Genomic DNA, 14,019 nt, shown 5'->3' on the forward strand with positions numbered 1-14,019 from the left:
TCGAGGAGACCTCCATCATGAGCACTGAATACAGTGCACTAAATTGGAAGAAGTGCAATTCAATTCCTGCTTCATCTGGAAAGATTGATAAAAATTCCTGAATTATGGAAAGAAATTAAACAGTAGGACATGAGAAAGCCTGCTGTTGCTGGAAATCCAAAGCAACAAACATAAAACACTTGAGGAACTCAGCAGGTCAGACAGCATGTATGGAAAAGAATAAATAGTGTCTGTTTTGAGCCAAGACCCTTTTTTAAGACTGACAAGGAAGGGGGTCGATGCCAAAATAAAAAGGTGGGGGGAGGGAAAAATGTCTAGCTGGAAGGTGCTGGTGAAGTCAGGTGGGTGGGAAAGGTCAAGGGCTAAAGAAGAAAGAATCTGATAGGAGAAGAGAATGGACCATAGGGGAAAGGGGCGGAGGAGTGGACACAGGGAAGAAATAGGCAGGTGAGAAGAAATAAAAGGTCAGTATAGGGAATGGCGTTTTGGGGGGGTTGTGTTTGTTTGAAGGAGAAATTGATATTCATGCCATCAGGTTGGAGGGTACCCAGATGTAATATAAGGTGTTGCTCCTGTACCCTGATGGTGGCCTCATCTTGGCACAAGAGGAGGCCTTGGATTGACACATCAGAACTGGAGTGGGAATCAGAATTAAAATGTTTAGCCACCCGGAAGACGGGTTGCATCTTCCACAAATGTGTAGTAGAGTGCTGTATGGAAGGGAATAGATGACTCTTTTAAATGTGGCTATATCTTTGTTTCGATTTGTTTTTTTCTCTTGTATCCAGCTGCTGAGTCTTAAACTAATTGTTATCTTGACAACTTTGTGATCTATATTATAAACATCCCCTCTTTCATTCTCCACATCTGTGCAACTCAGTTTCTTTGAGTTTTGATGGTGGGTCATTGACACCATAAGATATAGGAACAGAATTAGGCCATTTGGCTCATCAAATCCACTCCGCCATTTCATCATGGGTGATCCATATTTTCCTCTCGGCCCCAATCTCCTGCCTTCCCCCTGTATCCCTTCATGCCTTGACCAATCAAGAATCTATCAACCTCTGCCTTAAATATACATAAACACTTGGCCTCTACAGCTGCCTGTGGCAAAGAATTCCACAGATTTGCCACTCTTTGGCTAAAGAAATTCCTCCTCAACTCTGTTCCAAAAGGAAGCACTCCAAAAGGAGGCTGTGTGATCTGGTCTTGGACTCTCCCACCATAGGAAACATTTTCTCCCCATCCACCCTATTAAGGCCTTTCGCCGTTGGATAGATTTCAATGAGGTCACCGCTTATTCTTATGAATACAGGCCCAGAACCATCAAATGTCTTCATATGACAAGCTCTTCAATCCTGCAATCATTTTCGCGAGCCTCCTTTAAACCCTCTCCAGTTTCAGCACATCCTTTCTAAGAAAAGGAGGCCAAAATGGCCCAGAAAACTCCGAGGCTTCATGAATGTTTTATAAAGTCTCAATGTTACATCCTTGACACCGTCTATTTCCATCTGATGCTGGTTGACTTTGTGAGTGCTTCCAGCACTTTCACATTCTGTTTGGATTTATAGAATCTGCAGTTTTTTTGCTATAGTTATTTGTGACCTTTTTATGTCCCTGTTCATTTTAGCCCAGTATCCTGATGATCCAAGTGCTGGTGTTTCTGTGACTGTGGAAGAGCTAGAAGCTCTGCTGTACAAACCTCAAGAGGGAGAATGGGGTGATAGATCAAGAGATGAAGAATGTGAACGCATTATCAAGGGCATTGATGATGTTCTGACACTTGGTAGGTTCAAAAATGCATTTGTGTTTTGGGGCTATAGCTTAATTGATCCGCATCACTGCATCAAGTGATAATGTGATATTGTTTAAGTACCCACTTCTACATATAATTGAGACATGTTTTATTTTACAGATATAGCAGCTCCCTTTAATGCACCTGTAGACCTTCGTGCATATCCGACATACTGTATGGTGGTTTCTTACCTCACTGACCTCAGCACTATCAGAAAGAGATTGGTCAATCGGTTTTACAGGTATATGATTTTTTTTTCCCTAAAAAGGAATGTGAGATTATATGAATATGAGAATATATCAGCGTAATAGTATTTTAATTTTTAAAAATTAGAGCTCAAAATTAGTGCTATGGCTTTGCTAACTTGATATATTTCAAATTCATTTAATGGATGGAATTTCAAAATGAGCATCTACAAATGAAATTGTGTTCCATTTTTAGATATCTTTAAATGATGTATCTTGACATTATTTCTTGTATTCAGATTTAAAAATAAAACACATTCTTAGCAGGTGCCATAATCTTTTAATGCAACGTTCTGAAGTGAAATGATTAATGAGATACTAAACCTAATGATACATTTAATGTTGTAAAAAGCCAAGAATAACAAAACATCTTTCTTTTGCACACAGACATCAAAAAGGTGATGTTTAGGTCTTCAGCAGCAACGTCAATGACTCATAATAAATGTATCACAGCTTGCTTCCAGGCTTGCTGTTCCTCCTAGACAAATCAAGTTAACTATCTAATTTATTCCCATGATGTGATATTACTTGATCTTTTATGAATGAAGCAAAGGTGAAAGATATAAAAATATAATTGTTTTAATGGAATGTTATGTGGAATGAGAGAACTGTGAACAAAATTGCTGTCAAGAACACAGATTGATGGGGTGTATATAAACTTGGTAGTCCAGCATCTACCCAATAGACTGGAAAAATTGAATTAGAATCTAGTCTTGACTAGAAATAAGTGACCAAATTGTGTGTGTATGTGGAGGAAGGGAAAAATACCACCCATTTATAGTGAAACCTCTTATATTTGCATAATCTTGCTGAAGTTTTGAAGTAAACTTAATGTAACGTGGCTTTTAATTAGGGGAATTCTGGAAGTTGGTTTTCTCTTTTTTTTACATTTATATCACCATTGTTTAGAATTAGAGACAATAAATATTCAGCTATGAACTCTTTCAATATGCACTGCAATTTCATTTGCAATATAGGTAAAGAGAGTGTGGAAGCTTAGTTTAATGTTCTACACAACGTTTTTAAAAACTCTGATTGTAAATAATAAAATAATGACAATGATTTCTATCAGCTTAAAATCAATGTTTAATTTTATATGGAAATATTTCATTTAGTTATAACAGTGTTTCTATATTGATACTTGAGTGTTGAAGAAAAACCTTAGTACCCAACATTTTTATAATGTTCTGCATCTTGCAAAGTCATTATGTTGAAGAAGAGTTATTATTTATGGCTTGTGATATAATTTGCAGGAGGATCACTGCACTTGTGTGGGAAGTGAGGTATTTAGAACACAATGCGCAAACTTTCAATGAACCAGACAGCCCTATTGTTAAATCAGCCAGAAGAATCACTGATCTACTTCTTAAGTTCATTGAGTGAGTAAACCACTTTTTTCCATAAACAGCAATCAAAGATTCAAATTATACTTTGAAATTGTAATTCAATAATTTCCAAATTATAGTCATTAATTAAAGTAAAACCAGGTCACTTGTATTCTCTCAGGGAAGGAGCTGTTCTAATGTTGTGTAATCTATTTCTCTTCTGTCTGCACAGAAGTTGCCTAGTAATGGCCTCTGAAATGAACAATCAAGTTGCTCAGTTCAGAGGGGGTTACTTGCATCATCCACTTGATAAAAAGGAGCTCTTTTACAGTATGGGAGGAGTCATTGCAACCTTGTATGGGTCAATCAGTGTTATCACTTCTAAATTATAGGTTTTGTAAAAATACATATTTGAATAGATGATCACTGATAATTGATTACTCTTCCTAAGAATGCATATAGATGCTTAAAGCGCTCCTTGTCCAAACTGAATGACATCATCATCAATGAAGACCAAGGAATGTTAAATCCTGGCACATCATCCATGAGTTTACAAGAGTGGAAGAGTTCAGGCAGTTTCTATGTGATTTGTGTAATCATTACCCTTCCAATTCTCCTCAAAACTAAATTGGAGTGACATTTTTGAGGATGTTAAATAAAGCATTTAATATATTGCTTTGCTGTAATTATGAAGTAGACAACAATGTCACATGGTCGTCAGACGAAGGATTAATTACTCTTTCAGTTGTAACAGGACTTGTGCAGAACACTTAAATTACTATTGCAGGAGTTCTGACTTTCATTTAGATTAATGGAAGGGGCAAATGGAGAAATGGTATCAAAGTAACCGGAATTTGTATTTCTCTGGATTCTTTAATGTAGTAAAATGTCCCAAAGTTCTTTAGTCCTTCAGCAGTCGACACCAAGCCAAATTAGTGTAAATCTAAAGACCAAAAGAAAAATTGAGTTATTGTTGGGGGAGGGGTGCTGGGTTTTAAGCTGAAGAACTCGAAGGCAAAGTGGAAAGTTTAATTTCCAACATATGCAATTTAAATTCAGTTAATTATCTAGAATTTTAAAAGAATCACAAGCTACACACACAAAAAAATGCTGGTAAACGCAGCAGGCCAGGCAGCATCTATAGGAAGAGGTACAGTCGATGTTTCGGGAGCTTGGCCCAAAATGTCAACTGTACCTCTTTCTATAGATAATGCCTGGCCTGCTGCATTCACCAGCATTTTTTATGTGTGTTGCTTGAATTTCCAGCATCTGCAGATTTCCTTGTGTTTGCATTTAAAAAGAATCGTCTTGTTATTGATGACCACAAAACTACCATACTGTAATACAATTGCATCTGATTCCCTAATATCCTTAAGGAGAGAAAATATATTGCTCTTGTATGGGCTGATCAATTATCTTGTAATAGTATTCAAAGGGCTATGACTCAAAACAAGGGATATTTGGTTGCTCTTAGCTAACTTCTGTGGTAAATCAGATAAACCAGATGGACCTTCATGCATCAACATAGACACCAATTTAAGATAAAGTTGCTTCTGACTCTTGTTGATCTCAAAATCCATTTAGTCATTTGGACTGGCATATAAGCTAGGAGAGTGTTCCATACCCAGTGAAACAAAATCTGATATAATCATGCCCACAGGTTTGTTTTTTTTTACAGACAGCATGGCAGATTCTTGAATTGCAATTTTTGTCTCTTTAACTGGACAGATCCATCAAATGGAAAATGGAGGATATCAAGCAATAATTAAGTGCTGCATGCAGTGATCCATAAGAACAAGCAGTAGCTTAGAGATAGAACTGATAATGTGTGCTCCTGAACCAGGCTGAATTCCAAGTTCAAATACAAGTTAGCATTTTAGGATCTCCATTTAACTGGGTTCAAAGTTGCAGCAAAGATGGGAAATTAATGGACGGGACAAAGGAAACATCTGTGAGTGACTTGGGGATAGCCAGCCTTACCATGAGGATGTGTTGTAGAGATCATTGAGCCAATAGGATAATGCGGGCAGTCAAGGCAGCAATTGACTTGTTACGGCATTAATGTCTAGGTAAGACTGTAAATGTGTTGAAGGAAGGTGATTATTGTAATTGGATCTAAATCATTCCAAGCTCAGAACAGCAAAGGGGATATTTACAGATGATTGCACAATGTTTAATTCTATTTGCAATTCCACTGAAAATGAAGGGATTGTTCAACAAGATCTTAAGGCATTGATGACTCAAATATTAATTACTTATTTTTAAAGACTATAACTTTTACTTTGCATTTTCTGTATGCAAGCTTTTCTACTTGCCACATGTTTTATTCCAGGAAAAGAGACTGTTATGATATTTTTGAGATTTGGAATACAATGGAGAATTGTTCAATGGACTCCCAAGAAGAGGACGAGGTATTTAAGGCTTTTAAATCATAATGTAGTTAACTGATTGTGGTTAATACTGTTAAAATGAGATTTTACATTATGTACTAATCAGTTAAAATTACTGAAGCTCAAATATTATCTGATTTTAGAGTGGTGCTACAACCAGTGTTGCAGGGACATCTACTCGGAGAGTGAGTAATATACGTTTGTAGATGCTGATTTTGCTACTAAATATTGCATGATTATTAATCAAACTGGTAGGTTTAGGAGTAGCATGTCCCTACAATGGATTCCTTAAAACTATTAGTCAGACAGCATGGAATCAGGCCCCTTGGGCTCAACTGGTCCACGTAAACTGAGATTCCATCTCAACTAATCTCATTTGCACACATTTGGCCCATATCCCTCTCAACCTTTCCTAATTACTTTTTAAATACTGTAATGTACCTGCCTCTACTGCTTCAGCTGACAGCTTATTCCATATACTCATCATCCCCGTGTGAAAAAAGTTGCCCCACAGATTACTGTGAAACCTCTCCTCTCGCACCTTAAGCCTGTATCCTCTAGTTCTTGATTCCCCAACCACGGGGACAAATGCTAAGGTCTGTGCCCCTCATGATGTTATACACCTCTACAAGATTACCCCTCATTCTCCTATGCTCTAGTGAAAAATTTAGCTTTTGAGGTGCCCTTCCCCTGGGATACAGAATTTCCTTATTTTCACTGTGCTCTGGCAGCTCTGTTCTAGTTTATATTTGAGTACTGAGAAAGGAACTGGAGAACACAGGTGGCACTTTATGCTATCCATGTTGCTGAATATAAATTTTAAACCAAATAAGTGGGACAAAGGGGCCATAGCACTCTCATGAAGTTACTGAATTAGTATCTAGAGGTCGGAACCATTGATCTGCATTTAGAGCTTGAATCCCATCACAGCAGTTAGAGCATTTAAATTAAAGAAATTAAAATGAAGTATCAGTAATGATAGCCAAACTATTGGGTTATCTTTAAACAAAATCTCATCTGTTTCCTTAAAGGAAAGAAATTTAACATCCTGTGGCTCATGTACATCAGCAGACTTGGAGCAGCTTGGCTGAATTTTAATTAAATTCTAAAATTCTTGAGTTCAAGGGTGAATAGTAAACACTGCCCTAGCCATCCATGTCAACAATTAATGAAATCTTAAAAAACATAAATTTATTATATTATAATTAACATCTCCTTGATGTCATTTTCATTTCAAGGAAATATTTTTATTTTTGTTTCAAACATTGATAGTCTTGCTTGCAATTAAATAAATGGTTAATTAGAGCAATATACTTCATGAGAAAGCTCATGGCTTCATCATTCTGGTCAAGAGTTGTAGGGCTTCTTTAACATCATTGTAAACACCGTTGTATTAGGTATATCTTATTAATCATGCACAAGTTCCTTTGTTTTGATGCTTTGATTGTTTAGATCTGTTTTATTCCTTTCAGAATCACCTAAGGCATGAATTGGGTAGCAGCATGATCTGTGATGCCAATGCATGGAAAGCACAGTGCAGAAGTCTGGTGGAGGTCCTATTTCAGTGTGAGGATTCCGAACCATTCAGGCAGCCTGTCGACCTCGCTGAATATCCAGTAGGTTAATTCAGCTCTTCCATGCATGCTAATTGAAAGCTTTTATCTTTAGAGTAAACTTAATAAGTCTCTGAATAACTTCTTTTTAAGTATAAATTGATCCATCGAAGCACTGCATGTTTGGTGCAACAAAAGTCTAAATGCCGGATATACTTGTAATTTGGATTTGTTTTACAACATCTCTTAAATGGTGCTTCCACCACCACCACCTCTGGCAGCTCATTCCAGATTCTAACTGCTCTTTGTGTGAAAGATTTACCCGATGTAACTCTTTTATCCTCCTCAATTCACACCTATGCCCCCTTGTTTTGGACTACCCCACCACAGGAACCAAGACGCTGGCTATGTGCCTTATGTATGCCTCTCATTTTTATCTATTTCTATCATGTCATCTCTCAGCCTCCTTTGCACCAGGAAATACAAAACCGGGCCATCCATCCATTCTCTCTCAGAAATAACTCAAGCCCTCTAATCCAGGCAACATTCTGTGGATTTTTTTTGCATCCTAACTAGCTTAGTTATGTCCTTCCTATGGTGTGATAACTAGAACTGTGCACAATACGCTTGAGTGTGGCCTTAAAATCGTTTTGTGCAACTATAACCTAACATCCAACTCACTGCCTTGACCAATGAAAGCAGTTATGACTTTCTCATTACACTGTCTATCTGTGTTTAAATTTTTAGGGATCTACTTCTACCCCAAGATCTTACTATTGAAACACACTTTCCCATTTCTAATAGTCATATGAAAAGGCTTTTTTTTTTGGAATTGGTAATGAAACAAGTATACTGTGACTTCTATTTCAGAAATATTTACTTGCTATACAATATGTAGCCTGGTTTGAAAGATTTTTGGAAAAAATCTTCTTTAGCAATTCTTTTTCAGATGAAGAATAGCCTTCAAATTCAGCATTTTTAAAATCTTGTTACAAAATACTATACTTACTGGAAATTGAGATGTGTTGAAACTTTTGTTCTTGTTATTGGAGAAGTAAGGCATCCAAAATGTACTGGCTGAAGTATACATTTTTTTTTACCTTGCTATTTAAATTTTTCCATTTTCTTTTTTTTTTGAAAGAAAAGTTGCATTGAAGATGAATATATTACAGATTGAGCACTCCTTATCCTAAATACTTGGGGCTGGAAATATTTCAGATTTTGGATCTTTTTGGATTTTGGAATATTTGCATCTCTATAATGATATACTTTAGAGATGGTACCCAACTCTAAACAAAAAATCCATTTACATTATATATACAGCTTATATATGTACTCTGAAGGAATGTAATATTTTTAATAGCTATCACTACCTCAGCTGCCCAGCTGAACAGTCAGTGACTGTTTGGCATCGCCATCATTCCTGACTCTGAATGTATGTTCTACTGGTAAGCAGTCTTTGTCTTAGTTGTTCATCATACACATACTGATACAGCTGTTCAGTGTGTTAGATTTTCATCAGTGATGATCTTGGCAAACTCATCAATTTATTTCTCTTTTGCTTCGTGACCAGCAGATGCTTTATCACTATAAATCTTTAAAAATTTAATGCTGAGCCTTTTCTTAAATTTCTGTAACCAGCCTACTGAACATTTACAATTACCTTTAGTTTGTCGTGATGGATCTTTGCTTGTTTCATGAGCAACATATTGTTAAGCAGCCTATGTTCACTTCATGCAGTATTTTCCTATTTTTCATTAATTTCTGTATGTGAGGTCAGTTCTCAGAACCATCTGTAGTGCACAGAGTCCTGCAAATTGCTTGGGAGTCTTCCCAGTGCCTTGTGGAATTTTTCATTTGTGATATGTCAGCATTCAAAATTTTTGGATTCAGGGGTTTTCAGGTTTTGGAATTTTGGGTAAGGGGTGCTCAATCATAAGTGTAAAGAAGGAGGAATTGTAGACTTAATTTTGATTATTTGATTAATACTTAGGACTACAGGGATATTATACACACTCCAATGGACTTGGGAACTATAAAAGAAGCATTAGAAATGGAAAATTATGAAAGTCCAATCGATCTTTGCAAAGATGTGCGATTAATCTTTACTAATGCTAAGGCTTATTCCCCAAACAAAAAGTCTAAGGTAAGCTGAATGAACTTTGATAGTTGACTGTGATAGACATTTGCAGAAACTGGCCTTAAATTTTCGGGAAGATAGTTGGGGTTTCCTTTGTTTATTTGGGACACTATGCTGCTTAATTGTGACAGGAGTCTATTACGCAGCAGTTTCTAACGAGCATCAGTTGCATGAAGTTGTGTGGCCATTAGACACTACACCGTGCTTGGAGTGAACAGTTTGTAAATGGTGTCAATTGCTTATGCTTGTGTTCAAAAAGGAGTGATTTTGTCACTGATAGTTGGCAAGGAATAAGCAGTAGGACAATTCAGAACTGTTCACTGCATTTTGAAGCAATCAAACTTTGAGATGCCAGAAATAGCTGGGAGTGAAAATGAAATGAGTTCACTACTTCAAGTTAGGAACTACATAGAATTTGAAGGTATTGACAATCATTTTGACTGTTACAATGGAAATGAAGATTGGGAGGATGCAGTCATCAAAAGCATTGTATAAAGGCAGTACATTATCTGCACTAGGTTTCTGCACTAATTTTGTTCATCTACAGTCAATCCAAAGAACATGACAGTGTGTTGGTTGTCCATTGTATCTGACAATGACAGTAAAACCTGTGCAGGTTGAGTTTTTAAATTGGAAAAACTGTTAGACTGGGACAGTTCCACTCTCAAATTCAGAAGTCAAGTCCAGGTTGAGCAGTACAAGAAGTTGTCGTAAGCTGGGTCTTCCTTGGTTGCAATGGATAAGTGTGACAACTTCTTGGCCATTGGATCTCACTATTGATCTCATCCACCTAGTGAGCTGGATCTGACTTCACGTGCTAGGACAGGCATGTCTCTAGTTCGTCAGGATATGAGACCTAACAGCTACCTTAATTTAGCCTGCTTGTTGAAGTGGTGTACTGAGGTGTGGCTACTGTCACATGCAAACAGCTACTTGGAGCCACAGGTGAGAGCTGAGTACCTAGTGAAAGCCAAAGGTGAGTGAGCTGCCCAGAATGGATGTGACAAGCCCCTTCACAGAGGTGCTGCCCCTCTCTGGACACCTCATACACTGCAGTATACACTGGATAATTACTCTGTCGATAACTGTTAGGAACTAGTGCATGGTTTTATTGTACTGTGATAGCATTGGTCGTATTCTAATTTGTTCTGTATTTCATTTAAGTACGTAATTTGTTACTGAGTTAAATAGTAGTTTGCCTTTTTTTAAATAGGTTTTTAACTATTACCATGTAACTTCGGCTAATTAGGCAGCCACTTAATTGGACCAAAATGTACTGGTCCTGATATGTCCCTTTTAACTGAAATCCACAAAACTTCAATTGTTTCCATTCAGATAACTCATCCAAAGGAAACAACCTCAGCCTCTCCAGTCTATCCTCATAGCTTCTATGACTGTATGACTGTACTCCTGAACGTGCTCAGTCATCAAATTTGTAGATGACACACAACTGTGGTCGGCCTAATCATAAACAACAAAGAATCTGCAATAGATGCTGAGGTGCTGAAACTGTCCGATAGTCTTCAATATCAAGAAACAAAATAAATAATAATTAACTTCAAGGAGGCAAGAGATCCTGAAACCCCACTATTCGTAAATGGTGAGCTAGTGAAAGGGGTCTTCTCTTTCAAGTTCTTGGGGATGAACATCACTGAGGTGTTCTCTTGGTCCATCAGCATAACTTCGATTGTACAGAAGGCACATCAGCTACTATACCATCTGAGGTGCTTAAGGAGAGCTAATCTGCCTCCAAAAAAACTGGCCAACTCTTATCAGTGTGTGATAGAAAGTATACTGACATATGGAATGACAATGTGGCACTATAGTTGCAGCAAGACATCATAAAGCACTCCAATGAGTAATTAGGACAGCTCAGTACATCATTGGGATTCAACTACCGTACCTGGAGACAATCTACAACTCTCAATGCCTGTGGTGTGCTCATAACATCATTAAGGAACACTCGCTGTTCAAACTCCTGTCATCTGGTAGGAGATATAGAAGCATATCCAAGGCAGTAAGACTGAAAAAACAGCTTCTTCCCGAAGATTGTTGTGCAGCTGAATAACGCTACACCCTGGCTTGCCAATGGCCTTTGAGTGTTGTGGACTATTGATGTGTTGCATGTAAATATGGGAATTTTTAAAAAATTAAGCTGTACCATATTCACTGTAAATATGTTTTGTACAGACTGAAGTAGGACTGCAATCTCATGGTCTTGAGTAATGATAATAAAGTTCTATTCTAGCTAGAATTTTCCTTCATGGCGATATCCTGGTACATTTCCTCTGTATTCTCTTGTATAATCATATTTTCTTGCAGTGTGGTGACCAGAACGGTGTTCATTATTCAAGCTATGGTCAAATAAAATGATGTTTGCACTTTTAGTACAACTTCCCTGTCATTTTATTCTGGCCTTGACTAATAAAGGAAAGAATCCTCTTGACTTTTTCAATCATATTAAGTAATTCTGCTACCTTTAAAGTATCAGTCAGCGCAAACTCCAAGGTCTCCTTCTTCTTCCACAACTTCTATTAATGATATATTCTGTTGACATGTTGCGTCTATTTTGTGCCTCTCCGAAGTAAATTCCATTTGTCAGTATTCAGCTCAACTAACTAGGTGTTGGAGTTGAAACTTTTTTCCTTTGGCCACACCCAATAGTATTTCATTCCAATTTTTGTGATCATCTGAACACTCAAGTTGTAAAATTTTTAGCAGGTATAACAGTAGTGTGGAACTGTGCAGTATGCGCTAAATCTTGTGGAATTTTATGAGAAGCATCCTTCCAGTTATCACTGAACTGGATGTTCACATACAATTTGCTGAAAGTTGGTTGTTTGGTTTGGTTTTAGTCTGTACTTGTAGTAACAAATGTTCAAGCAGGTGCAATTTGCGCTGTCCTCGGGAAGAAATGGAGGACAAATTGATTGAGTCTATCACAAATAAGAATGTTATCATCATCTGATAGGTTTGTACTAAAGACAATCCAATGTCCTTCAGGTCACTGAGGAGCAGACATGCAGGCAGATTATGGAAAGCAGTAAAATCAACATTGTGGGTAACTTCATCTTTCCTAACAGAGACCGGGAGCTTCTTAGTGCAAAAGGTTTAGATGGGGTAGAGTTTGTTGAGTTTGTACAGAGCACTTTTTGAAGGAGTACGTATGTGATAGTCCAACTAGAAGGAAAGCTATACTGAATCTTGTACTGGGGAATGAGCCTGGCCAGGCTACTGACCTTTCAATGGGTGAATACCTGAGAAACAGTCATCTTAACTTGAAGTTTAGCTATGAATAAAGATAAGGATGGACCCTGCAGGAAATATTAAATTGATGGAGGGAAAATTATGAGGGCATTAGGCGGGAGTTAGGGAGATTTAGTTGGGAAGAGTTGTTTTCAGGTAAATCAACATCTGACATGTGCAGGTTATTTAAAGACCAGCTGCACATCTTTAATGATCATGCTAAGATGCTAGAGCATTTCAAGATTAGGAAAGAGGCAGTGTTAGGACTCTTGAAGAATATTAAGGTGGAAAAGTCTGCACGACCTGCTGGGATGTACACTTAATTATTGAGAAAGGTGAGAGATGAGATTGCTGGAGCCTTGATCACGGTCTTTCTGTCTTTGCTAGCCACTGGTTTGGTACTGCAGGACAAGTGAATAGCTAGTATTGTTCCTTTGTTCATCTTGCAAATAGTGGTGTTTCACAGGTAAATGTACTGGGATTGTTGTTGTTTGTCATAAATGTAAATAATTAGGATAAAAATGTGGTTGGGTGGGTGAGAAAGTTTGTAAACAACAAAAAGAATTGGTGGCATTGTGAATTGTATAGGAAAGTGCTGAAGGTTACAGCAATTTTTAGATCATTTGCAGATATGTGCAGAGAAGCAGTAGATAAAATTGAATCCTGCAAATATGCACTTTGGGAGAGAGAACATAAAGGGAGAGTACAGTATACAGAAAATGGCAGGATCCTTACAGCATTAATGAACAGGGAGATCTTGGGTCCAGGTACTTGGCTTTCTAGAAGTGGCTGCACAGTTTTACAGGGTAGTAGCGAAGGCATATGGCACCTGAACTAATGCTTCATTAGTTGAGGTATTGACTTCAACTTTATAAAACTCTGGTTAGGCCACATTCAATTCTGGTCACTTCCTTGTAGGAAGGACGTGGAGGTTTTGGAGAGAGTGTAGGATGCTGCCTGTTGGAGGACATGTGGTTTGGTTGGACAAGCTGGAGCTGTTTTCTGTAGATTGGTAGAGGCTGAGGGAAAATTTGATAGAAGTTTATAAAATTATGCAAAGCCTAGACAGACAAGATGGGCAGTATCTTTTCTCCAGTACTCAAATATCCAGTACCTGATGGTATGTATCATGCACTTAAGTTGAAAGGAAAAGGCAGAAATGAGATGTGGGAGCAAGTTTTTTTTAAAAACTGTGTTGGTGGGACTTGGAATGCGTTGCAGGGGTAGTGGTAGAGGCAGATGGCATAGGAGATTCTTGGGGAGGTACATGAATACGCAGCACAGGGAGGGCTATGGTCAACATGTAGGGAAGCAGGGTTAGATGA

At 37.7% G+C, this 14,019-nt stretch overlaps 1 protein-coding gene across 5 annotated transcripts in view; it reads left to right on the forward strand.

Annotated features, from left to right (window-relative positions):
• Positions 1-14,019, forward strand: part of brwd1 (bromodomain and WD repeat domain containing 1) — a 158,343-nt gene that overhangs the window by 125,181 nt on the left and 19,143 nt on the right. For 4 of the 5 annotated variants that reach the window (XR_010018284.1, XM_063050359.1, XM_063050361.1 and 1 more), the window contains 7 exons: positions 1,631-1,786; positions 1,916-2,036; positions 3,294-3,419; positions 5,698-5,776; positions 5,899-5,940; positions 7,228-7,371; positions 9,302-9,454. Coding sequence is in view for 4 of the 5 variants with exons in the window: in XM_063050359.1 (XP_062906429.1) it covers positions 1,631-1,786; positions 1,916-2,036; positions 3,294-3,419; positions 5,698-5,776; positions 5,899-5,940; positions 7,228-7,371; positions 9,302-9,454 (821 nt within the window). In the remaining variant the exon portion in view is untranslated. Of the gene's footprint in view, positions 1-1,630; positions 1,787-1,915; positions 2,037-3,293; positions 3,420-5,697; positions 5,777-5,898; positions 5,941-7,227; positions 7,372-9,301; positions 9,455-10,783; positions 11,848-14,019 lie in introns of those variants that run through there. The other variant, XM_063050363.1, reaches the window with a different exon arrangement.

The sequence above is a fragment of the Mobula hypostoma genome, chromosome 6 (assembly GCF_963921235.1).
Source record: "Mobula hypostoma chromosome 6, sMobHyp1.1, whole genome shotgun sequence".
Lineage (NCBI taxonomy): Eukaryota > Metazoa > Chordata > Chondrichthyes > Myliobatiformes > Myliobatidae > Mobula > Mobula hypostoma.